Source organism: Patiria miniata, unplaced genomic scaffold (genome assembly GCF_015706575.1).
Source record: "Patiria miniata isolate m_02_andy unplaced genomic scaffold, ASM1570657v1 HiC_scaffold_22, whole genome shotgun sequence".
Classification (NCBI taxonomy): Eukaryota; Metazoa; Echinodermata; class Asteroidea; order Valvatida; family Asterinidae; genus Patiria; species Patiria miniata.
The window spans coordinates 8134135-8161797 of record NW_024037061.1 but is presented as its reverse complement, the minus strand read 5'-3'; the positions used below and the strand labels follow the sequence as shown (position 1 = coordinate 8161797).

The 27663-nt window shown below is 41.1% G+C and overlaps 1 protein-coding gene and 1 long non-coding RNA gene across 2 annotated transcripts; both read right to left on the bottom strand.

Moving 5' to 3' along the window:
* Positions 1–5654: 5654 nt before the first annotated feature.
* On the bottom strand, positions 5655–15803 carry LOC119730550 (serine/arginine repetitive matrix protein 2-like). The gene is made up of 7 exons (XM_038203524.1): positions 15593–15803; positions 14236–14385; positions 13600–13650; positions 11842–12140; positions 10445–11090; positions 9144–9251; positions 5655–9022 (listed from the first exon to the last, which is right to left on the bottom strand). The coding sequence occupies exons 1-7, from the start codon at positions 15666–15668 to the stop codon at positions 6318–6320; spliced, it is 4035 nt and encodes a 1344-aa protein (XP_038059452.1). The 5' UTR covers positions 15669–15803; the 3' UTR covers positions 5655–6317.
* A 10998-nt stretch (positions 15804–26801) lies between these two features.
* Positions 26802–27511, bottom strand: LOC119729966. Its single transcript, XR_005271328.1, has 2 exons — positions 27222–27511; positions 26802–26832 (listed from the first exon to the last, which is right to left on the bottom strand). It is a non-coding gene; the product is annotated as an uncharacterized LOC119729966 (long non-coding RNA).
* Between the last annotated feature and the right edge of the window lie 152 nt (positions 27512–27663).

Here is a 27663-nt window from a genome sequence, read left to right as displayed (position 1 = left end):
TCCGACGCCTCATAGGTCCGACGCCTCGTAAGTCCGACAAATTAAACGCCTCTTTTTCCGTTGTCGGACTTATGAGGCGTCGGACTTATGAGGCGTCGGACCTATGAGGCGGAATAAATAAATTGTATGCCTCATAAGTCCGACGCCTCATAAGTCCGAAATTTCGGACTTATGAGGCGTCGGACCTATGAGGCGTCGGACTTATGATACGGCCCCGTGTTGCCAATGGTGGCAACCGTCGCACTGAAAAGCGTGCTGCTACGAGGAGACTTCCTCCCCACATCTAATACAGGGGTACTGCGCAGAGGACTTGGAAGTCGGCTTCAACTTTTGGGTGCGAACAGGCATTGTAACGATATAAGTGGTGTCTTCGAACGAATGACGACGACTGATGGAATGCCTTGGTTTTATAGGGGAATTTCGTACCTGTGATGTTCAATTTTGCCGACTGTCAGTGAGCTCGTCGTTTGATTGACATCTTGGACACCTGCACTGCCGATCAACCGCAAAACATCACACGGCTCGCAAGCGTCGCCGCTGTCATTGTGATTTGGGACGTTGTTTGAACCTCTGTTGCGCACGTACGTTAGGCACAATTGCAAATGCTTGCTAGGGGACGCTGCGAGTGTCCCTTATTATTTTCCTTTATTGGGTACTTAGGTCTAAGCCAAACAGCAAAAGTTGGTTTCCACAAGGAAAAGCATGGAATTCAAATGTTTAAAGAAGTTCACTTTGAATAAAATTAACTACAAAGGGTTGTCAGATACATGTAGTTTTCATACTTTTTCACTTGTTTATTCCGCACTTGCTTTGCAATTTATTGCACACTTGTGAAGGGGGTACAAGCCTGCTAGAGTGATTCTTTGACCTTACAATTCCCCAAAGTCTTTACATTTCTCCGTTCAGGGAGCCGGACTACAAGAACATGATTGGTTTATTGGTTTTTCCAGCATATACAAGCCCAAAACGTGAAACAAGTAAGTTTAACCAAATTTGCTATAACATACTAATTCTCCAAATCCATTTATTTCTGAAAATTGCAGCAAAAGCAAATGTTGTACATTCTCTTTAAGGATAGAGGGAAGTTGCACAAATCGTGTTCCTCGGAAAAATTCATTAATGGACATTGGTGATTATCCCTGGGCTGATGGTGACATAAACACCTATGGTGATAAAAACCGACAGGTTTATTTTTTTACCAATCAGGCCGTATACAAAGTCATGTACGTCTCTTGCATACAGTCAGCAGTTACCAATAATGAGTCAAAAGAGACAGAATATAGAGTATAGCTTACCAGTCGAATCATGTATTACATTTTTGCCCTTTTTACCAGGTTTCAGAAAAACAGTAATAATTTGCTCTCTTTAAAATGATACATTGTGGAATAATTTAAAGAGTTCCTGGATGTTTCCAAACCCTCACCAGACTAATTGGCCAATTGTGCAATTGGACTTATTTTTATCAACCATGTACACTCACAAAGAGATGCGGATACATGTCTAGTGGCATTTTAGTCCATGCAGTTTTTGGCCAGTCTCTTTATTTCCAAAGAGAAGTTTTAATTATGATCACGACACTGGCTCAACGCGCACGGACTATTCAAATCCCCTTCCAATGGGCCGGCGGTCCGGTGTTCTCCACAGACGAGAGCGCAAGGTTCAGAAGTCGGCAACCGTAATACGCCGCTTTGTATCAACGAAGACCAATCAGCGTGCAGGCAGTAGTTGACACCTGTCAACTGGTCGTCAGCCACGGAGCTATTACATTGTACTGTACCGAATACTTCGGTGACAGGGCGACATAATAGAATGATGAACCTAACGTTTCAGAAAGCCAAAAAATGCTGATCGATTAATAACGACCAGCTGTGATATCAATGCATGTACATGTACACGCTTCTGTATTATACTTGAGGAGAGAAAATTATCACATTTGCACTGCGTTTCATTTGAAAAACCTGTGCATAACAAACATATATTTTTGATTAATTTCCATTATAAAAGAAGTTAGTTTGTGTGTCACAATGTCTACCTAAATATTTTTTTCTATTTTTGAGGAAACGCCAGGACTCAAAATTCATTTTTATAAACTTCTTATCCAAATAAACTGTGAACTAGACATGCGTCAAGACATCGCGCGAGTATAGTGCCTGATCGGGCACTATATACCTAACATTTTTGACTGGTTACAGCGCCCTCTCAAACTATTAAAAAAAACTGAATCTAGGGAAAGTAAAAGCGTTCCTTTAATTGGTGAATTGCTTATGAGTTAATTGTTGAATTAAAACACTTCAGTTATAAAACTCTGACAAGTTTCTTTTCTTATTTTATATGTTGGACAGAGGTCTGTTGTAAATCACATGTGGACTGGCATTACTCAGTCACTAGTGCATTTGGTCTTGTATGACAGTTTTGGTGTGGCTTTAAAAATGTTCATTTTTTTTTGGGGGGGGGGTCAAGTTTACATGTAGATTTTATTATTCTGACTTTAAGTCAAAATATATTGTACAACCAAAGCACAGAAATTACTACAGTAATTCAATTTTAAGCAAAAATGTGATTGATGTGCAAGAATAAAAACACTGATCCAGCAATATTCAGTCAACATTCATTGTTTTTAATGAATATCTTCACCAACAGAAAATCTGTACATTAGTTTTTCCACCTCAATTTTCCCGCCCAAAAAAATCTCAACAAAAACAAAGTGACAAGTTCCAAATGACAAGAAAACAAAACACTTCAGAGGTGGTAAAACTTTGGTTGACAAAAATATCACAAACTTTTTGTAGTTTAACATCAATACTTGTTTTTTTTTGTATAGGTATCTTACAATCACACAAATTTGTACCTTTTAAGAAAACATTAGAAACTTTACGCTGTTAGTAACTTGCAGTAATATTTAGGCGTGACAGCACTCGAAACTTTCTTTGAAAGTATAAAAACCATAGAAGCAACGAGTTGAGTGAGTATTCACTAATAAAAAGCTCACTGCTCAACATAAACCATGCATATAAAATCATAAAAAAAACCCTTCTGTTCTCCTTTTGATAAATTATCCAGTGAAAATTAACCAGTAGGGTCCTACTAAAATGCGTCTTAAGCGTCAACCATTTGTCAACTGGCCTCCACAAGCGTCAACGGTCGTCAACCCATTGTCAACAAATTTGGTATAAGTTTTGGAACATCAAAGAAGCTTTATATGGTAGAAATAGCAACAAAGAACACCTTCAGCATATAAATTAAAGTTAACATTATTTCACAAGTTGTTTTTTCAAAGCGAAACGTACGACGAGTTTGTCGAGTTAGTGTTGGCCGCCATCTTGTTTGGATTGGCACCGTACACTTCACGCACGCATTGTATGGCTAGCTTCACGTATAGAATAACCTAATAACGGGTTGACGACCGTTGACGCTTGTTGACACATTTTAGTAGGACCGACCAGTAGTGCTGCTTGCACTGCAAAACAATGGTCCAATTTCAGGAAGCAGGACGGAGAAGTTTTTGTGATGACTTTTCAACCAGTGTTTGACTAAAAGCATTTTCACGTTGGTACATGTATGTGTGTGCAGATGGGAAAATATTCCAAACATGGACATCACTAATGTTTCCCTGCAGTGACCTATCAGCCATCAGAAAGCGATAACGTGTCCTAAAAAGTCAAATTTAGCAGGGAAAATATTGAAGCATTAAGAAAACAGTTGGAACTTTTCAGACCAGTCTCATAGGGTTTGTGCACAGGGTGTCAAGTGATGTCCAAGTATGGAACTCTTTCCTGCAGATGTAAACACTGCAAAAAAAAAAGAAAAAAAAAGAAGGAATTCCACACTCATTGGAGGAGTCATAATTTTGGAATCTGATCGTTTTGTGTTAACGTCATCTATATAGACCTTTGGGGAATGTTAGCTATATTTTGATACCCCCTTTGCTACCAAAGAAGGCAAATCGTCTAACATTGACAACGGTTTATGAAAAATGATGCAGTTTGAAAAGTTGCAAATTGAAAGAGTGCGCGAGTGGAAATTGCTGCGTGACAATGTTACACTGCCAGCAACGAACAAAAGGGAATATTGATCGCACAGTGCTTGTATGCATGGGAGCACGCGAAATTGAATTACCTGCGCTTTGTTTGGCCACTGTGCAGTCGATAGGGGCCAATTACGGGCATGTGTGTTTGCGCTTAGCAATTTCTCCTCGCGTAATCTTAAAATTTGCTACTTTTCAAACGGCATCATTTTTCATTGGTCGCAATGGGGTATCAAAATGTAGCTAACAACATTTTCCAAAGGTCTACATAAATGACTTCATTATAAAGACGATCAGATTCAAAATTATGACCCCTCCAATGAGTGTGGACTTTCTTTTTTTGCGGTGTTAGGGTTAAGTCACAAATAAACCACTAGCTGACTAAAATGGTCCTGAAACTTGCTCATATTCGACTTCCTAGTGGCTTACTCATAACACAAGTGCTTTGTGAGTGACCGAGTGCATCTATGACTGTGTAACAACGAGACTCATACAGTCATACATTACACTTATCATTAACACTGAAGTTTCAGAGAAATTGTAGCGCCAGTTAATATGAACAGGCAGCGCTGCAAAACAACAGTACAACTTTATGTACATCCTTCATACCAAACACGATTCTATCAGAAACTGCGTTCAGTGACCCTTCTTGTTAGTGGACTGACTTTTGCTTTCTAAACCTACAGATTTCAGCCTAAAGTTCCACTTTTATTGACACTGTAATAAGATAACACACTTCTCTCACAACAGCCAAACGTCTTTTTTTTAGCAGGGGTGCGAACACAAAATTTGCCGACATGATTTTTTACATTTTCTTTTGTGTGCGTGACCAGCTAATGTTAGGCCAATTCAAAACCAGAGTTGTAAAGTCAATCACAATTCAAGTCACCAGCAAGTTGCAAGCAACAGAGAACGCTGCCCCTCTTCATATGAACAGCTTGTGACTTGAGACGTCTTACAACTGACTTGGGAGGACTTAGAACCAACCAGTTATGGAGGGAAAATTTGCTAAACATCAAAAACAAATAGTTAATCCTAACCCTAGGCAATTCTTGCGAGCACACAAAATTCACAAGAGAACAGGGATGATTTTCAACAAGGAAGTCCCCAAAAATCCAACTCTCATCATCAATGCCCACGTTATGTTATTGGGTTATTCTATAAATTTGGGGTCCACTTTTTCTCCTGTCCCTGTTACATATAACATCTGTGATTTTATAATTCCGATGCACTCATTCATGCAGTCATCCTCCAAGAGTGGTTATGAACAGCAAACTACCTACCCAATAAATAAATTTATTGTTTGAACTCATTCATGACACTTGAATGGCAAATGACAAAGTACCAAGGTAACAGGAACAACAAAACATATCACACTTTGGACCCAAAATTCATTGAATGATGCTCTTGCAAAGTAATTGGCTGTAACGTCCTGAAACCATCAAAAACAATCAAACAGAAGCGTTAGAATTTGATGGATTCTGGAGGGTTTGTGATACAATGGCTCTGAAATATCAAGCCAAAATTTCAGAGCATTCTTGCCATCAAAAGCTATTTTTAAAACAACCAAACTTATCATAATACTAAAAAGCAGCCACATTCACTTTTCATCAAAATGACCATTTTTTAACACACAACTAAAAGTCTAAATAAAAACATGTTTGACTGTTTTAACAGTTTTTTTTCCTACAGTAAAACTAAAACAAAATTACAAATGAATGACAAAATGTCTTGGACATTTTTTTTCCTCAAGGAGAGGGTAACAATCAAAGGTTAACAGAATTTTTCACGAAACACTGGCATCATATTTTCATTTTCAAGATCAAAATAAAGCTAGATTCTTAATTTTAATCAATGGTTTTGTTTAGTCGTTTTGTTTTTAGCCCAAAGAAACGCATTCTTGTACAGCGATGGTTATTACAAATATGGTAAATCTGCAATAAAACAGGGCAAACTTGTTTAGCGGCATATTAAATCTGATCAAATAAAGATTTTTCTGCAAATAACCTGTAACCATGTGTCTGTAAACAGACATCTCACCACGAATGGTACATGTACTTCTGTAGAGAGTATTTTTTGCATGGTTTAAAAAAGTCAGTCCATCTTTTATCACAAAGATGTGCATATGAGTAAGAAAGTTGACAAAAGAAACATAAAATAAACATACTTCAGTCTTAGGTTGTCCGTAAGCTTTGGAGATCAATATTAATTACCAAGTTGTTGATTCCAATAATCAATAATAACGACTACAACTTAACAAACAACACTATTTGTAATCTCCTACTTATCTAGGTTAATCACTATCTGATAAGGTCTCGTACTGAGAGGACAGCAAAGGTGCTGGTTCCCTCTCACGAACACCAGCTATTCCTGGACCAGGGACTGGTGATGGCCCCCTAGCGGGTCCAAGGTGGGGGGAGGGGATCCTGAGATGAACATTGGCTAGATGGTTCTGGGCGGAGCTTGTTGTAGAGGAGGAGGCAGCAGGGGCTACTCCTGCCGCTGATCTGAACGATAAGGCTGAATATGCAAACTGGTTCCCTGCCTGCCCGGTGCCCGAGGATGGGAAACCCTGGTGAGAGACAGGGGATGGTGAGGAAGTGGGTACTGATTGGCTGGGTTGGTTAGAGGGATCGAGCTGAGGCTGTGCGGCTATATTTGGAGAGATAACACCTGATGCCCTGTTACTACCAATTCCACTTGAAGAGCCCACACTCAGCCTTGCAGCACCATCAACAGGTGTTGAACTTGGAGCTGCTTCCCCATCCCTGTTATCTCGGGAAGGCAGTCTCGGGCTTGAACCTCTAGGACGCTGCTGTGAGACATTTGGTTGCTGGACTGATTCTGCCTCGTGATTGTCCAAGTCTGAGACATCAGACAGTCGGCTTTCATCCACCTCCAGGGCACCAGACTCGGCCGTGCTGGTGCTCTCTCTGCTATCGCAGCGCTGTGGAGAAGACCGGGAGCTAGACATCTCAGCCTCCACAAGCCGCGTCACATAATCATCCATTCTGACCTGCTGGTCCATCCTGGATGGTGTCTCCATCCTCACTTGAGATTCAATCATACGGTCGATGGACTTCTGGAGATCAAACCGGAACAAGCCAGTGTCCTTCCTCTGAGGCTGTCTACCTTGACTGCTGCTTGGAAGCATGCTAGGTTGTCCATTCTTTGGAGATCTATTCACCACTGATTGGGCTGTACCCATCACAGACTGTCTCATTTGGGACATACTATCAGCAGGTTGCAGAGGACTATCTGAGTTGTACTCATGAGAGGTGCTCTGGGGAGCTGGGTTGTTGCTGCGGGAGCTCTCAGCTTCTGATCTGGACTTGAGGCCTGATTGGCTGCTGCTGAGCTGCCGTTGGCTATCGCTGACTCCACTCTCTACAGGACCAGGAGTAAAACGAGATCTGTCTTCGCTGCTTGAGGCTGCATCCAGCACAGAAGAGGAGCTTGACCCAGGCTCCACAATGGTCTTTGGTGAGTCCCTGCGTCTACCTCGAGATGGTGGCCGGTTGGAATCAGCCATTCCCCAGCTTTCTGGCTGGTGTGGGGAGGTTGACTGAGAGCTGTGGACCCTGAATCGTGGCTGGGATCCTCTGGTAGCATTCTCACTGCTGTCGGCTCCGTTACCTTCCTGTTGATACTTCCTCTGCCAAGACACAGCAGATGGAGTCATATCACTGACACTGACTGGTGAAGCCTCTCGACTCTGTTCCGATGAGCTCCTTGAGACCCTACCAGCAGATGTCGCTTCTTGGTCCTTACGTGAACCCCACTGGGAGGAAACCCTGTTCGAGTAGCTGTCCGGTCTGGCACTGGCTGGGGATGCAGAAGCACTTGATATATCAGAAGCTGTGGAGGCAGCCCTGCTTCTTGGACTACCTTCTTTGGAGCTATTGACACTCGGTTCCGCAGGCCCACCGTAAGACATCAATCCCGAATTCCTCATTCTGCAGTCACTACTACTGCTGCTGCTGCTGCGAGCACCATGGATACTCTGCAGGGATGAGGCAACCGGGTTGCTTCTCCTTGCTGCATCATTGGTTGATCCGACTTCACTATCGGGTGTCCTGTATCTAGCACGAGGAGAGCTAGAGGATGGTCCCTGTTCCCGGCTTTCTGTGGTATCCACACCTGATGGCTTTACACGATCTCGCTTCAAGGATGAGCTTCCGGTGGCAGAAGTGGCTGCTGATGTAGATGCCTGACTCACCTGGTCAGATTTATTGTAGTCCATGGAGATGATAGTGTCTATATGTTCAGCCAGGGTAATGGGTAGTGGGGATGGTGAAGTCACCGGGACCAGGCTTTCCTGAGGCCTCTCCTGCTGTTCTCCAGATGCCTCCTTCTCTTGTTGCTTCGGATCCTTTCCTGAACTTGGAGAACGCTCTGTTGACGATGAGGGTACAGCATTACTGTCTCCATTCTCCGGCTGCAGCGAGTCTGAGTCGGACACATTCTTGCTGGACTTCTCTTTGGAGGAAGCCACGCTCGGTCCAACAGACAACCCATCACCGCTGTCCGAGTCAGTCCCTTGGTCATGATTGTCCAACATGGGTTGGTTGATGGAGCGTGTGATGATCACATCAATCAGACTGGCCGCCGTCAGTGGGCGGCTGGAGCTCTCCGAGTCCTCTTCAGTTGAGACCCGGGATGACTGCTTGTCCTTCTCAAAGAGAGCAGCAAAGATGGCTGAGGCTTCTCGTTCCATGTTGTGGTTTCTCTGCTGTTGCTCCTTGTGTCTGACCTCCTCCTTCCTCTCTTTACTCTCTGATTCCCGTCCCTTGGGCGTCAAGCGACTGCTTCCAGACGGGGCAGCTTCCCGATGGGCCATCTGGTTATCAGACGACGTAGAGATCCACCGCTTTTGGCTTGGACCCGAGTGGCTGGAACCAGTTGAGTAGGGTCGTCGTGGATAGCCGTGGGATTCGCTAGAGGAGCTGGCATCACGCTCTCTACTCTCATGAATGGCTTGTTGCTGTCTCCTTGCTTCTGAAATCAAAGACAATAATTCAATTTATATAATTCAATTTATACACTGGTTCAAAAGCCCAAACAAGACATGTTTTTAATATCCTTGCTACATGGAAGTGTACATTCTATAGTTGGTCACCTTTTTCCTGTGCTGTTCCAAGTGTTTCAGCTGAGGCAGCTACATGGACAAGTGTGCGAAAAGCTTCCGAACCACTAGCTGCACCAGGAGACTTGCTACCACCAGATCCTGTCAAGTTTAATAAAGGAAAACGTAACTCTCTGCATGATAAATGGCACCATGAACAGTAGACGCATCATTTATAAAAATGAACCAGTTGAGTAGGGTCTGTGCCCAATGTAGCAAGGATATTAAAAACATGTTTGGTTTGGATGTCAGAGGGCGCCCTTTCAAGATGTGACACACCTTTTAATTTCGCTCCGTCAACCTCGTCCGTTTTTCATCAAAATTTCCATCTTCGTCTAAATTTGCGGCTTAATTTGCACAATTCTGGACACAAGAAATACATGTATGTACACAAATTTTCGGCTTCCTCCATCAGGTAAAAATGTGAAGACAAAAAATGTGTTATAATTGGTTTGCTACGGTGGTACAATTTAACCCTGGACGTCAGTCGTAATGCAATGAAGACGTAGTCCAACCTGGGCTAGGTGCAACCTAATCATAATATACACAGCTATAATACTAGGTCATCTTCCCTACTGCATATCTCCAAGTTCGGGACATCTGCCTTTAAACACAGTATAAGGCACTCTGGGCCACTTCACTGGAATGGATTGCCTGTAAGTCTAATGAATAGTCAGTCAGAGCTTATTCAGTTTTCAATGTTCTTACAACGTTTTACCTTCTTCAAAAGTGATTTTTTAAATTTTAATTTCTACTATCATATCCATCCTTATTAAATATTTTCTTTTCTTTTTAACCGTTGGATCAACCACTGCAATCTTGTGTGTATTTGATATGCACTGTTTTTGTTTTGTCAATTCAGTCTGTACTGTAGTGTTTATTATTGTATGGGCACTCCCTAACACAAGCTGTGCGTTTTTTTGGCTGTGCCTCCAAATCCTCCTCTTCTATTTATTGATATACATTGTATTCCTATTGATTGATGGAATTGGAAATACATTTTGATGAAATGAAATGAAAATGAAATCACCATGATTTCAATTATGTTTAGTTTAAATTTCATCAAATTAAGGCAGTGAACTGCTATAAAAGTCTGGAAAATTATTTTTTAAACACTCATAGCATTCCTTGTTTTTTCACCGAATATTTCGTGATAACCATTGTAACTCATTCATTTTTAATTATTGTATTATTGTATTGGTGCCCTTTTAAACCAAACAAGTAAATAATAAGATAAATACTATATTGGGTTCCTTTGCATTTGTATTCACGAATGCACTAAGAAGCCTACATACCTGAAGTGCTTTCTGCTCGACTTCTTGGCGTTTCCTCCCTCAGCTCTGGATTGGGCGTTCCCGAGGTGATACTGGGTGGAGGCCTGATGGGTGTCCCCGTCATGATGCTCCCGCCCATTGTACCTCTCATGTGATGGGCTCCTGGGTGGCTGCTAGCCACCATATGGGCACCGGGAAGATGGGCGGAGTAGGCTGGGTGGACTGTGGTGATGCTATGAGCAGCGGTGGCAGGATGGGAGCATGTTGATGGGAAGGAACCCGGATGGGTGACAGGGTGCACCCCCGAGCCCGGATGGGCACCCGGGCTGGAACCCCTGGGTGGGAGCTTGAAGCGCACGGCACCCACACTTGGAGGCGCAGGCCATCTGTGGGATAAATTCACGGCTTGCTGCTGGGCGTAGTGTTCAGCCGGTGAGGTCACTTCTCTCTGCTGCTGCTGCTGCTGTTGTTGCTGCTGCTGCATTGGAGAGGTTGTGCGTCGGTCGCTGTGGGCAGGGTGTTGGGATGACGGGTGTGCCTGTGTGGTGTGGGGACTGATGGAGGGGTGGGGGTGGTGGGGGGAGGGGATACCCCCTGGGTAGTGCTGATGAGCTAGTATGTGGGAATGACCCGGGGGGAAATAGGGCAGGTAGACAATCTGTCCACTCTGTAGGGACAGAAAAGGAAATCCAAATCTCAAATCAATCACAAACCAGTTCATATTAAAAACTAAATTAATTCAAGTGGACTGAATTACATTTACATGTATGTGTTTAAAAAAAAAACACCACACTCAAATGCAGAATTATCATCTACAGGATGTTTGCTACCAAAGGTTTACGTAGGCATTTTTGGTCAGCACAGTCTGACAAGAACATAAGCACCTGAAACCCAATTGTGGCAGAAAAAAAACATCTCCACCAGTAATCTACCAAACTTAATAAAGAATATGAGTTAACCCTCACTATCCAAGATGCTTCCAAATCGGTCGGGAACTTCGCAGTAGGATTGTGGAAGGTATAGCCCTGCCACTAATTAATGTCTTCGAGACTTGAAAGTTGACGTACATGTATAGAACATGTGCCAAACAGTTTACTGCACAGTGCAGGATTATTATAAAATCTGGGAAGTTCCAAGTATTAAGCAGAATTACCAATGTTTCAGACTAGCATTCCAGAATCCTGCAAAATGTATTAGGAGTAACTCTTCTTGATCCGAACGGATTTCAGTGTCAAATGGGAATTCTAGACTCTGAGAGTTGTTGCAAAAATACAGTGAAAGTTGATCTTTGGATATAGTCGTTTCTATCTTTTTCAAATGTTGAACTGTTCCTGTAATGAATCTAACTCGTTGGAACAATTTGGTTCAGCGCAACTGTAGAACTGAAGTCTTTAGGAAAAGATTCCCCCGATTCCTACCTGTGCATATTGTTGCAGCATCTGTTGCTGGATCTGTGGATCTAAGACATGTTGCTGTCCTGGAGGAAAGTTCTTAGACATGGGTGACTCTCGTCTAGGAGACAGTCTAGAATCCTTGGTGGTGGTTGGTGGGAACTGGCTGCCACGCTGGGCCACTGATTGGCTGATCTGCTGTGCCATCTGTGGAGTGATTGGCTGGCCTACCAGTTGATGCGGCAACTGCTGTTGCTGCTGTTGCTGTTGTTGTTGCTGCTGTTGCTGTTGCTGTTGGCTCATCTGTTTGGCTGTTGCATAGTCCCCTGAAAAATTGTATAAAATGACAACAAGATTACACACAGAAAGATTACACACAGTAAAACTTGCACCATTCCCCTTGCAAACTTTCTGTCCATGTTACGTACGTAGCACTGTGAGCATAAATATCTTGTCACAAAAGTCTTAAATTCTTTAAAAGCACAATCCTCAACAATGGGCTGGGAATGTAGAAGTGGGAAATAGGACAAACAACTTGATCTTATTATCCTGCTTTATTTCCCAATCCCACGTCACACTATTGAACCCCTTCAGTGTGGAAAGGCCCACATGTTAGAGTCATTAGTAATACTGAGCTGAGCTCTCCAGAGACCTCGTAAAAATCTATATTGGAAAGGATTTTTTTGACGTTGGCCTTCTCTCCACAGACCACCTTTTAAGTTTGGTTGAGATTGATGACTGAACTTACAGTGAACTGAAACACACACACAGACACGTATAAAATGACAACAGCAAGAGTACACACAGAAAAAGCATTTTGCATTCATTAGAATTTTTGACGTTCCAGAAGGGGCAAGCCTTTAGTCCTTTGTGCACTGACTGACTGTAACTTGTGAAAGAGACTTGCTTAGTCTCATTTTACTCTAAAAGTGTGAAATAGGATTACCCTGCAATGCTAATAACCAATGGGCTAGATCTAGTCCACTGTGTAGGGTGAGTCAAAAAGAAAATGACCTGGATCAAAGTTTTGTTTTACTTAAAATGCAATCAAATTTGATGCACCATTGAAGTGTGTCTTAAAAGAGCATGTTCTTCCACTCATCTGCACAAGAAAAGATTACTGAAATTGATCCATGCTTTCAGAGGTTATGCATGTTTTACTTTTTAAAAGAACTTATTTTTTTATAGATGTCCATGGAATGCCATTGGAAGCTATTGAGCTGAGTGAGAATTACAGATTACACACAGGCACTCAAATACAAATGAGATTTTAATCATTTGAGTTGAGACTGGAACATACTTTTTACTGTCAGATTTTGTATTTTGAATAAAAGGAACAAGACAATTCTTTTTTTTTTCTGAAATACTGATTGTCATTTTTGTCTGTTTTCCTTTGCAAGTTTTCGTTCACTCATGGAGGTCAGAAGACGTCCACGTTTCATTGTATTTAAAGGGTATTCATCAGTTCGTAGAATGGTAAATGCTCAGTAGAGGACAGCTGAATTTTGTGATTTTTTAAATTAAAATAGTCATAACTTGTTTCTTTCATCAAAGACCATATCTGCTTCATTGTTTTCTGTGCATGAATTAAGGTTTTGGTTAAAGAGCTGGCTATGGTCATGTTCTTCTTACATTATCGGCGTTCTATGAATTCAACTTGAGTACTACAGACAGGATTGGAACCCGTAACCTTTGAACAACTGATCAATCCAGGCACTGGTCCCTTTGCCCCCAAAATGCTGAACTACTCTTTCGTTATAAATACAAATTCAAGTATACAAGTACCTGCAATTGTGGAGGTCCGCATGCTCATCTGTTTTGCTGTTGCAAAATCACCTGCATAGTAAAAGATATGCATGTTAAATTGGAATATAGACATTATCATTTCAGGATGGATGTGAGTGTCAAACAGCACTGCCTAAAACATTGCAGTTTGAAGAGCAGTGAAACGTGACAGAATCTGCCTGCTTGCCCTTGAGCCTAACACTTCGCGCCGGGATTATTTTTGCCGTAAATTTCGATTTTCACAAAAGGCAAAATTTTCCAGCCAACTTCTGATGTACAGCCAAACGCCACAAATACTGATTCGCTAGAGTCATTTCAACAGCATTTGTACGATATTTCTTGCTGAAACGTCATACGTTTCAATACTCCGCGGTGTGCACTTGAGCGTAAATTGAACAACAATAGGCCGTGCACAACGGCCAATTCAAGATCAACACACGGTCCACCTCCACAGACTTCACGGACTTTGTGTGTGTGTACAAAAGGCACGAGGGATTAGCGTGTTTAGATGTCACCCTTACTAACTCGAAACTAACTCCATGGGCAAAAGAGTTCAAGCAAAACTTGAAGTGCAACAGACCAGAAGGGTTAATTAGTGTGACCGATATGGAGTGGTTGAGTATTCTCCTGACTTACCGGCTAGCGTTTCCTTGGAGCTGTTGAAGGAAGTTGTGTCTGGCTGACTTGATCTGGCCATCAGATTCATGTAATCCCGTTGCTGTTGGTGTGCCAGGTATAATGCTGATGGATCCATGTGGGGCATGGGACGCTCAAATGGGTTGGTTGCTGCAAGAGTTTCCGTTAAAAGAGTTTCAGTAAAACCAAATTTTCAATCTTATGAGTATGTGTGGTTCTGAAAACAACCGGAGGGACTCAACGTTTCGAACAGTATGCTCTGCCCGTCGTCAGGAGAATGAGGGATTCCAACGATGATGCGATGTTATAAGGATGGGTGCGGTGAGGCGTGAGAATCATGGCATTATCGTTGGAATCCATCATTCTCCTGACGACGGGCAGAGCATACTGTTCGAAACGTTGAGTCCCTCTGGTTTTTTTCAGAACCACACATACTCACAAAAGAGATTTATTCACATGGTGTCACTACAAACTTATCTTGTCTTAGTATCTTTCCACCATGCAAACCTTCAAATCTCAGTTCAATCTTATATTTTACATTTCTCTAAATCCCATTCATTGTACATGTATAATGGTTGTTATCTCAGTGAAGTTGTGATTGTTAAATGATGTCACTCGAAATAATATAGAAACCCCAAAATAGCAAAAATATCTTTTTCTGATGTCATTTTATCTCCCCCCAAAAAATGGAGCCTTGTTTAAAACAATTTCAACAAAATTACAGGTTTTTCATTGTGCGTGCACTGAAAATGCATGTTTGCATAGGAGGGTTTTAAGGAGTGATATAAATATCTGGGATATTTGTAGATAAACTGATCTGTACATGTAAAAGCAAGAATTCTTAACTTCCCTCGAATCTTCCCACAATGATGTTATCAATTTGTAAACAGTGATGATAACCTAACGGTGTAAAGATTCTGGGAAAGTTGTCAACCACTCTGAGACTAATGTCTAATACAATGGGGTCACTGTGGATAATCTTGTCTACAACTTCATCTGGATATTTAATGCGACTATTAAAAAATCTACATGTAGACAGTAAACTGTAACAAAAAAGCTGCATCCTCTCTGAAAGATCCTTGTTTGTTACTTCCCATGTTTGCAGCTGATTATGACTTAGGGCGTGATCCCTGGCTACATGGCATATATGTGTTAATGGCTTCTGAATAGTGCCCCTTGAACAAAGACATTGACAAAATGAGGAACCACCAACATAGGGCTGGATAGCTCAGGTGGTAGAGTACCGCACAGGAATCAGAGGTACGTGTAACACGTTCAAACCGCACTCCAGTCAAATTTTTTGTTGAACTTTAACAAAAATAGATGATAACTTGTGACAAGTGTCAGTCGCGCATACCTCGTACAGTTCCACTGGTATCCACATACACCGGTGACCCTCTAGCCAATGCGTTTTCATATATACTGCGATGCATGAGTTGCTCGTGACGGGAGGTTGCCTGGGTGACCCGTGGCCGGTCCCCTTCATAGGAGACCGGGGTACTTCTCGATGTGCCCGCTTCGTAACCGCTGGGAGTGGTTCGTTGACTCTCATGGTTAACTCTGGAATCTAGAGAAGGCAGAAAGGGTCAGGGAAAATATATCCTGGGAAATTATTCGCTCTTTCGGAGTGCATACACCCAAACAGCTCTTGTTTTTGTTAACATTTTCTTTTTTCCTTCCCCCTCCCTTCCTTCAGACTCCTCTCCTTCCACCCATACACTTTGGCACTTTCATAAATCCGATCGACTTCAGACTTGGCACACACTAGGGCCACCACCTGAAGGTGTATGCTGAACATTTTCGTTGTGATGATGTAATCAGGCATTATGTTACGTCACATTAAAGAAGCGCTTTTTCTCCAAAGGTTTTGTACACGTTTTCTTCAATTCATACACTTTGGCACTTTACTAGTCATCAAACCATACACACTTGGGCATTTTTCACAACTGTCTAGAAACTCCCCCACAATGCCATTATCCTCGGCAAAAGGTACAGGTCTGACTACAAGGGTCAAATGGGCAATGTCAAAATGGTCATCTCCTGCTCATCAGTCTACAAGCCCTCGAGGCTCCTAGTCATGCCAATAGACCCTTCTGTGACCCACATATAGATTTCAGGGGGAAATTTAAGAGGAAATTTAGAGGATGGACCAGGAGGTTGCTGCGATTCCGATGTCGGCTTCTTAGCAGCGTCAGCGTCTACCATCTGCTGCTGTTTTGGTTGTTGTTCAGAGTTTGCAACCTTAATCTCTCATATTCATCAAACCAAATCCCTTTTTTTTTTTCAATTCATCTACCGACGTCCATATGTTTCACTCCTTTTCAACCTTCATCCACGACTCAAAGTGTTCGGCCACCAGATCCTCAAATTGCCTGCAACTCGATATGATTGCCTCCCTTATAGCACAACATGGCGGTGTTATAGAGTCCGCGTCCTCCGGTTAAAAAAATACTCATTGGTCAATCACTGATCCAACATCTCAAGATGAGACTGCGACTAAAAAGTGAACTCACAAAATGTTGGCGGGCAGGTTTTTGCAACATCAGCAATAGTTTGCAGAGTTAACAATTGCAAGCGTGATTCTAGAACAAATGTACATACATTTTCTTACCTCATCGAAACAAAATGACCTTCTTGTGTACAAAGATATCATAACACACATGAGAAATTTCAAGTTTTGAATATTCATCGCTTCAATGAAAAGTCACGTTTATTCATATTCTTTCTTTTCTTTTCATTGGGGGGGCTTAGGTTCAATGGTTACGGTGTTTGACTCGTGTGCCGTGGTACATGGGTTTCGAATCCTGACGGGGAACATGGTCCTTGTGCTCTTGAGCAAGGCACTTTACCATTATTGCTTCATCCTTCGGATGGGACGTAGAGCCACAGGTCCCGTGTGTTGTGTAAAGCATGTTAAAGAACCACATAACACTTATCGCTAAGAGAAAGGGTTTGCCCCGGTGTTTCTGGCAGTGGCTGCAATATGCGCCGCAGCACCTTGTATATCCTTATAAAGGTGCTACATAATGGGTCTCATATTTCTCATAAATTTCATTTACCTGTCTTTAAAAATAGACCTAATTACCAGCGCCTTGAGTACCTAATTGTTGGTAGACACATGCGTTATATAACACTCCGGTACTATTATTTCTTAAGATCACATGCCTCTCTGAGCTAGGAGCACAATTTGCCTCACTCTCTGGAATGAAAAATGTGAACCATGATCACTTGCAATCTGATGCCATTTCCATGTGAATACTAGAATTCTTAAATCTGCCTTCCCGGTTTGTTTTAATCATTTCACTTGAACAAACATTTTTGCAGGGTTATTCCATCAAATAAGATCATCATTACAATACAGAGTAAACAGTAAGATATGCTGCAAAAATTCAAATTACTCGGCATTTTTGTACAGGGACACTGACCTGACACTGAAGGATAAGAGAATATATATGGAGAACCCCGAAACGATCTTGCTTGTTTTCATGTTCGTTTACATTTTCATTTTCTTGTTAAAATAGTAAAATTTTTACGAATGAAACGAAAATCAAAACCCTAAGAAAACATTTCACATATTCCAATGTCAATGGTGAAACTCTGTTGTTTGATTTTGTTACAGTGCTGTGAAAACAATGAAAACAAAAGTCACATTTTAGTAGCTCAGGTAATTTAAACAAGTTTCTTGTCCTGATGTTTTGGGGAAAAAAGGAGAGGCTGCCCTTCCACTCAAGATGGTACATCTTCTAAGATGGCGGATGGATTCCTTCATTTTCTCAACTCTTTTGCTCATACTTCTGTGTCCAAAGGAGCCGTCAACCTTTCTACAAGCTTTTAAACTTGAAAATACATAGCTACAATTTCGCTGGAAAAATATAGCAAGACAAAATGTATGATTTCAAAAGAAAGAAAGGAGGTGGGCGGGGAAAAGGAAGCAGGTGGGGACAAGAAACATGTTCATTTTGTTACTTGGTCTTACAGAAACAAGGGAAGGACAAATTAGAAGGAAACGTGAAGAAGCTTTTAGTTTCAACTCCAGATTTCTCAAGGTCTTATTTTCCCTGTTAGTATAAAACTGGAGTGATCTTGTGATAGGGCAGACCACTCTTTGTTGCACCTGAGCACAATGTTAGACATGGAAATCAATGCTACAATGTACATGGACTACGGGTGATGGCTACCAAAACAGCTCCTCTTCACTGACTGACAGAGTCTGGAGGGACTTTCAAGACAGTTTAGAAGAAACTGTTCAAATACAGCAGCTCAGCATTGAAATAGTTGCACCAATTGGCCTCTTCTTGAACTTTGTCTTTCTCTTCACAGTCATTCGAGTGAAGTCCATGCGTACAATCATCAATATCTACTTATCCAATCTGGCTGTGGCTGACTCCCTCTACCTTATGACTGACTTTATAGCTGCACTGTATTCACATTCAGATTACAACTCTTCACAAGCCCAAAGAGCATTTAAAATTGTGCGGTACACGTTCCTAGCAGCTTCTAATTTCTTTGTGGTTACCATAGCAGCTGAGAGATTCTCTGCAGTGCGCAATCCTCTGACATTTAAAGAAAAGGCCTCTAAATCTCGAGCAGCAAAGATATCAACAGGAATCTGGGTGCCGACAATTATTGTTGGTGTGATTCTAGTATTCTTACCAGAGACAGTCTTCACTGACGTCCTCTTTTGGATTCATTTCCTTATCAGCATTGTCTGTTTAATAGTTACTCTTGTTTTGTACATCTATGTAGTGGTGAAAGTTCGCAAACAATCAGCCCTGTTGCCAAACCGTCCCAAGCAAGCAGGCAAGGTCCTCTGTATGGTTACAACCAATACTGCTGTTTTCTTCATTCTGAACACGTTGGACATTGCAAATTTAGTCATGACAATCCAATTAGTGTATTTTTCTGGGTCTGCCAAGCCTATGGCGTTTGTAGAACTCGCAAAAAATGGTTTTATCGTGGCTCTGTGTACCGTTATCTTGCAACTCATCAATAGCTCCATCAATCCCCTTGTCTACAGCGCCACAAATGCTGACTATCGTACAGCTGTAGTTGAGGCTTTCTCATTCCTGAAACTGTGCTGTCGCTGCTGCCCAAGACGGAATTCCAGCCGACCATCTCAGCCAGGGAAGCAGATTGAGCTTCGCGTGATTCCAAAGGCAGAAAATGACCAAGAGCACCGTGCTGCCAGGCCAAGCAGCAGCAAGCCACCAAGCCAAGGGCATGTACAACACACAGAGAGTCAGCAGTCACTGGACAGCTGTCAAGAACAATGTTCCAGGCCAAGCAGCAGCAAGGCATCCATGCACAGTCAGCAGCATGTTCAAGTGCATGTTGAGGTACATGCAGAACCAGCAGGGAGCACAGAACCTGCAAGTTCTCATCAGGAACAATGCTCTAGTCTGACTGACTGCAAGCCATCCATGCAAGGGGAACAGTGTGTACATCCAGAACCAGCAGAGAGCCAGCAGTCACTTGCAAGTGCTCAGGAACAATGTCCTGGGCTGACTGGCACCGAGCCATCAGCACAAGGGCAGCAGTATGTACATCAAGAGTCAATCGTTTGAAAGGTGTCAAGAACAATGTTCTCTGGTAACTGATGAGTGCAAGCCATCCATGCAAGGGGAACCGAGTGAAAACTGACTGATGGACATGAATAGTGTTAAAGCTGTAACCTGACAGTCTGAAAACCTGTTTATACATGTACATGTAGATCACGCAAATGGGAGTGCCAAGTAAATTTGATGTGAAGAAACTAAAACAAGAAATTTGCTATGGAAAGGAACGGTGATAGCATAATAATTTAGTGATAGCATATGCGTACTGGTATTTGATGGGATGAAAGATTAACCCTAACAGAACTCAATTCATCAAAACCCATTCTTTTGTTGGAATCTGTCAGGATGGGTACAGTTCCCCTGAACTGACAGTCTTTTACATTGGGTTGGCACACCTCCAGAAACAGAGTCAGAAATATGCGTGTGCAGTTTCCCATATGGTGTTGGAATTTGCCAGGATGGGTATGGTTCCTAGTAAATCAAGTTAGGGAGTTAGGGTTAAAAAGAACTCTTCATGACAATTAAGCAACAGAATTTGATAACAGAAATGAGATTCTGGTTTGTCCTTATAAATGAGTAAGTATTATACTGTTTACATACACAGTGCATACTGTGATTACCTTTTTTGTGAGAAAACCAGCAAAGGTAATTACATGTGTCCATGTAACCCTTCCATTGTAAATATCTACTTTAACAATAACTTGTCGAAATTCCAGTCACACAAACATGTACATTGTAAAATTTCTGCCAAAAAGTTGCATCAAATTATGTGTGCGCTTGGATCACCACACCACCTGTGCAAGTCTGAAATAATGTTGTACAAACTGGATCCGAAACCAAAATTGACCCGACCCAAAACCGACTTCGGGTCAGGTCGGGTCAGTTTGTCCATCATTTCAGTTGAGTCGGGTCAGTTTCGGTTTTGCATTTGGATTCGGGTTGGGTCAATTCAGTTAAAACTCTTTCTGAAAAACCCGAAATAAACCAAAGTAAAAAAAAAAAAAAAAAAAACCCAAAACACGAAACATTGCTTGACCTGTTTAAAGTTTTGTGTTCATAGAAGCTGAAAAACCAAGAAAAATATGCTGTTCTTTTAGTTTGGTTGTCTGACCCTACTTTATACATGTTGGAGAGTTGTCAGTTCAGGGAACCAGACTAGCTGGCTTGCACCTGTGCAAGGTTGTGTACCTGATTGCAAACAAAATGTGGACTAACTAAATTTGGTAAATTGGGGGCAGTATTTGAAAAAAGTCATTTTTTTTTTTCCAATGATGGTTTGCCGACTAGTGTTGGAAATTGATACAAAAATGACACTTTTGGGCGAAGTTTTGTATGTGATGTAAATACAAATGATTACTGTTCACTAAAGTGTTGCTAGTAAGTAGACTAAAGATGCAAATTTCTTAAGATGTTTCATAAGTTGGTCTTTTCATGCATAAATTAGCATATTTTCAATTACAAAATGTCCCAACAAGTGACTGATCAAAATGTCACACACGTGACCACTGAACAACTCCCGTTTAGTAAAACTAAAGCAGAGGGTGTACATTGTTTATGCATTCTGTAAATGTCAACCATGATCACTTGCAATCTGATGCCATTTCCATGTGAATACTCGAATTCTTAAATCTGCCTTCCCGGTTTGTTTTATCATTTATATTGAGCAAACACTTTTGCAGGGTTATTCCATCAAATAAGATCATCATTACAATACAGAAACAGTAAGATATGCTGCAGAAATTCAAACTACTCAGCATTTTGTACAGGGACACTGACCTGACACTGAAGGATAAGAGAAGAGAACACCGAAACGATCTTGCTTGTTTTCATATTCGTTTACATTTTCATTTTCTTGTTAAAAAAGTAAAAATTTTATGAATGAAACTAAAATCAAAACCCTATGAAAACATTTCTCATACACCAATGTCAATTGTGAAACTCTGTTGTATGATTTTATAACAGTGCTGTGAAAACAATGGAAACAAAAGTTACATTTAGTAGCTCAGGCCAAATGAATAAGTTTCTCGTCCCAAATTTTTGAGAAAAACATAAAGAGGCGGCCCTTTTTTTCCACTCAAGATGGTAGATTTCTAAGATGGTTGATGGATTCCTCCATTTTCTCAACTCTTCTGTTCATACTTCTGTGTCCAAAGGAGCTGTCACACTTTCTACAAGATTTTAAACTTGCAAATACATAGCTACAATTTTGCTGGACACATACAGGGTGATTATAAGATGGAATTTTGCGTCGGGGTGATATAAATCAAATTAGGTTTTGCCCTTCACCGACGTTTAAACACTGTATACTCAGTGTGTTACCTTCCGAGTGAAAGTTGGAAAAAATCACTCGGGTGGGACTCGAACCCAAGACCTCCGGCTTTCTACTGCAGATGTCTTACCACTCGACCACCGAGCTAACGGGATCAGTTGGCTGGTTCGAATCTGATGTACATAGCAGCGGGTACCGCATGAACTATTATAAGATGGAATTTTGCGTCGGGGTGATATTAATCAAATTAGGTTTTGCCCTTCACCGATGTTTTTTTCTTGGGGGGGAGGGGGGACGAAACAGGTTTTAGGGTCATTGCGCTTAAATGCTGATATTCTTTGAACTGATTGAGCAATTTCAGTATTTTTTTCATCTTAAAGTAGTTTTTCAAATTGGCTTTCCAGTCATTATTATTTTTGGTGCTACATATTTTGTTAAATATGAAATATATTTGTGGGGGTTTGGGTTTCCGCTTTTTTTTACTCATCCTGTATAACAAGACAAAATATATTGTACATGTATGATTTAAAAAATGAAGAAAGGAGGTGGGTGAGGGAAGGAAGCAGGCAGGGACAAGAAACATGTTCATTTTTGTACTTGGTCTTACAGAAACAAGGAAAGGAAAAATAAGAAGGAAACGTGAAGAAGCTTTTAGTTTCAACTCCAGATTTCTCAAGGTCTTATTTTCCCTGTTAGTATAAAACTGGAGTGATCTTGTGATAGTGCAGGCCACTCTTTGTTGCACCTGAGCACAATGTTAGACATGGAAATCAATGCTACAATGTACATGAACTATGGGTGATGGCTACCAAAACGGCTCCTCTTCATCGACTGGGAGGCTCTGGAGGGACTTTACAGACAGTGAAGAGGAAACTGATCAAATATTTTACCTCAGCACGGAAATCATTGCACCACTTGGCCTTTTCTTGAACCTTGTCTTTCTCTTCACAGTCATTCGAGTGAAGTCCATGCGTACAATCATCAACATCTACTTATCCAATCTGGCTGTGGCTGACTCCCTCTACCTTATGACTGACTTTATATGGGCACTGTATTCACATTCAGATTACAACTCTTTACAAGCCTGGAAAGCCACTCTAATAATGCGATACATGTTCCTGGCAGCTTCTAATTTCTTTGTGGTTACCATAGCAGCCGAGAGATTCTCTGCAGTGCGCAATCCTCTGACATTTAAAGAAAAAGCCTCTAAATCTCGAGCAGCAAAGATATCAGCAGGAATCTGGGTGCCAACAATTATTGTTGGTGTGATTCTGGTATTCATACCAGACACTGTCTTCATTGACATCTTCTTTTGGATTCATTTCCTTACCAGCATTGTCTGTTTTATAGTTACTCTTGTTTTGTACATCTATGTAGTGGTGAAAGTGCACAAGCAATCAGCCCTGTTGCCAAACCGTCCCAAGCGAGCAGGCAAGGTCCTCTGTATGATTGTAACCAATACTGCTGTTTTCTTCATTCTGAACTCACTGGCCATTGCAAATGCAAGTATTGCAATCAAGGTAGTTCATTATTCTTGGCCTGCCCAGGCTGTTGTGTATGTAGAACTTGGAAAAAAAAGTCATATTGTGAATCTATGTATCCAAATCTTGCAACTCATAAATTGCTCAATCAATTCCCTAGTCTACAGCGCCACAAACGCTGACTATCGTGCAGCTGTAGTTGAGGCTTTCTCATTCCTGAAACTGTGCTGTCACTGCTGCCCAAGATGGAATCCCAGCCGACCATCCCAGCCAGGGAAGCAGATTGAGCTTCGCGTGATTCCAAAGGCAGACAATGACCAAGAGCACCATGCTGCCAGGCCAAGCAGCAGCAAGCCACCAAGCCAAGGGCATGTACAACACACAGAGAGTCAACAGTCACTGGACAGCCGTCAAGAACAATGTTCCAGGCAAAGCAGCAGCAAGGCATCCATGCACAGTCAGCAGCATGTTCAAGTGCATGTTGAGGTACATGCAGAACCAGCAGGGTCCCCAGCGCTTGCAAGTTCTCATCGGGAACAATGCTCTAGTCTGACTGACTGCAAGCCATCCATGCAAGGGGAACAGTGTGTACATCCAGAACCAGCAGAGAGCCAGCAGTCACTTGCAAGTACTCAGGAACAATGTCCTGGGCTGACTGGCACCGAGCCATCAGCACAAGGGCAGCAGTATGCACATCAAGAGTCAATTGTTTGAAAGGTGTCAAGAACAATGTTCTCTGGTAACTGATGAGTGCAAGCCATCCATGCAAGGGGAACTGAGTGGAAACTGACTGATGGACACGAACAGTGTTAAAGCTGCAACCTGACAGTCTTAAAACCTGTTTATACATGTACATGTAGATCACGCAAATAGGAGTGCCAAGTAAATTTGATGTGAAGAAACCAAAACAAGAAATTTGCTATGGAAAGGAACGGTTAGAAATAATAATTTAGTGATTGCATATCTGTACTCGTAGTTGATGGGATGAAGATTAACTCTCACAGAACTCAACCCATCAAACCCCAACACCATGTTTTGTTGGAATCTGTCAGGATGGGTACAGTTCCCCTAAACTGACAGACTTTTACATTGGGTTGGCACACCTCCAGAAACAAAGTCAGAAATATGTGTGTGCAGTTTCCAACACGGTGCTGGAATTTGCCAGGATGGGTATTGTTCCTAGTAAATCATGCTAGGGAGTTAGGGTTAAAAAGAACTCTTCATGACAATTAGACAACAGAATTTGATAACAGAAATGAGGACTGGTTTGTCCTTATCAATGAGCAAGTATTATACTGTTTACATACACAGTGCATACTGTGATTACCTTTTGGTGAGAAAACCAGCAAAGGTAATTACATGTGTCCATGTACATGTAACCCTTCCATTGTAAATATCTACTTTAAAGGTATAGTCCATCATTTGTAATTTATGCATTTTGTTCGCTTGAAGCAGCAAAAGTGCTGAAAATCTAAAGAAGGGTACTGAAACCTGATGAAGTTTCAGCTCAGCTTCAGCTGTATATTCCGAGAAAAACAACATTCTAGGATCTCGATTTCAAATCAAAAGTTGCTGAATCATGTTTTGAAGTTGGAAAAGTTGCAAATTTAAAAGATTAATGTGAGGAGAAATTGTTAAGCATAACCACACATGCCCGTAATTGGCCCCTGGGTCATTCGAATAGCCCGCGGGCTCCCATGCATACAAGCACTATGCGATCCATATTCCCTGGGATTTGTTTCGGTAGTGCGATATTGTCATGTCACAAATTTCCACACGTGTAACCAAAAAATGGGTCTCAAAATGTAGCTAACAACATTCCCCCACGGTCTACCTAAATGACGTTATCATAAGAAGATCAGATTTCAAAAATTATGACCCCTCCAATGAAAGTGGACTTCCTTTTATTGCAGTGTTTACATTAGGTATATTTCCTGTCACCCAGACATTTCAAGTAAGGTCAATAATCCTAACTGACTTTTTTAACAAAGTCTGGCCTAAATTCCACCCTTTAACTGGCAGATGGAAATATTTGAACACTCACAAACTATTTAAACGAAAGAGTCACCAATATCCTACCTAGCTCCTCAGAGATGCCTTTCTTCTGGTCATGGGGTAGCTCCGCCCACTTGGCTGGCAAACTCTTGAGACGTCTCACTCGCCTCCGGGGAGTCTTGCAGAATGGCATTGGACATCTAAAACAAAAGTGGATAATATTTTATTATGATAAGACACTGATATTCATATAGTGTCATAACCCTAATAATCCTGAATCCTGAAATTTTGAAAAGATTTTCCCCACACCCTAGAGAGTTTGGGGTAACCAGTTCGTGCCGGGATTATTTTGAGATTGAATGGATTGTGGGATTGTTTAAGTGAAGTTCTGCATGTAGCACTTTCAAAACCTAGGATATACCGGTATGAAAGCCCAATTTATAAGCTTTATTTTAGGACAAAAATCATTCAAATCACTCATGTACTTAAGGTGTGTGTTCTTTCAGCAAAATGAAAACAATTCACACACATCCTTATGTGATCTGTTTTCGTTTTGCTGAAAGAACACTAAACTTTTTTGTGATGTATCAGACATCGACAAAGAAATATTTTACAGACGGGACCTGGCAACATAATTACAGGAATTTAAGTCTGGCCGGTCACAATCATCTGGGATTAAAATTGTGTAATAGGGGAAGTATAATGATTGAAGAGGTGAAAATATTCTCAAAAGACAAAAAATTATCTTGGCAGCTCTAGACTGAGTGAGACAGTGGACAGGAAATGTTTACTTAAAAAAATCCTTCACCAGTTGTTCAGAATGAAGTTAGACAATGATAATATGTACACATGGTCAAGAGCACGATAAAAGATTGTCTACCATTAGTATATGACTAGAGAAATGAGATGACCTCAATGGACCTTAAATCTAAAACTCCCAATTTGGCCATATATTACACTATCCTTCAGATGACTAGATGATGTAAAACGCACTGCTGCAGCAAACCACCCTTCAGATCAAAGATGCTTCTCTCCAGAAGGTTGTCATTGAAGATAATGATGATGATGATGATGATGATGATAATAATGACTGTCGTTTATATTTGATCAAAGTGTCACAAATTAAGATGCCTTTTATGACATCCTGCCGACTACGCCATTTTTGTAACCGAGCTGGAAAGGTTACGCAGAAAATTTGAAAGTGACACTGGGTATATATTCCACTATAAATTGATCAAAATTTTATTACTACAAAAAACGAAAAACTACAAAAAAACGACAGTCATTCTTCAGCAGTCTGTAATAACAGAAAACAGAAGAATAGAAATTAATTTTTTTACAAATATACAATGACTATGAATCCAATATTCAATTATTTAATTATTTGAAATAACCATCTCTCCTTATCCTTGGTTATATCTTATCTTGAGAAATTGCTTTACTGGTTCTATAAACCTCAATTTCCATTGATTTGTTCCATAGCAATGTTTTTGCTGCGAATTTACAAGTACATTTCTTACGAGAGGCATAAAAATATTAAAGGCATAAAAATTTAATCAAGGAGAAATAATCTCCATAAGCACTTGCTATGCAATAATTTTACAACACATTAATCTCCAAATCTCTAAATCTCCAAATCTCCAATTTCTTAGGCACATTTCAAGCAATAATGTTTTATACACGTACCCAAATATTATGGATGCTGGATAAGGGATACACTGGTCTACTCGAGAAGGCTTCTCTATTTGTGACCATCAGGAACCACAGAACTACAAGCAGTAGCTGTAATAAAATTACTGTACATATTAAGTAATCTCATAAATATTAATAAATGTTTTCGATGAAGGAATATTAAATAACCATCAGTGCCATCAAAATGTTTCATCTCCACAGTACATGTGTACCCATCCGTAGTTATTCTATATTGATGAATTTATAATGCATTTTATACAGTACATCTATTTCTTAACATTTGTTTGTTTTAAACAGCAATGCTCATAAAAAGAGTATTCAATATTCTGTATTCGTACATCCTTCTTTATGTCTCATGTGTTTCATTTCAGGCTAGAACATTCTCTTATTTCTCTTTCCATCCACGCTATCCAAATTTGAGTTCAATAAAGTGAAT

What these genes read in the sequence shown, in the direction of transcription:
- LOC119730550 (XM_038203524.1), bottom strand. Translation starts at nt 15,668, where the DNA reads ATGCATCGCAGTATATATGAAAACGCATTGGCTAGAGGGTCACCGGTG. An exon ending in TACCAGTGGAACTGTACGAG is followed by an intron (nt 14,386 to 15,592) that starts GTATGCGCGACT and finishes AAACTCTTGCAG; the next exon opens with CAACCAACCCATTTGAGCGT. An exon ending in CTCCAAGGAAACGCTAGCCG is followed by an intron (nt 13,651 to 14,235) that starts GTAAGTCAGGAG and finishes TTTACTATGCAG; the next exon opens with GTGATTTTGCAACAGCAAAA.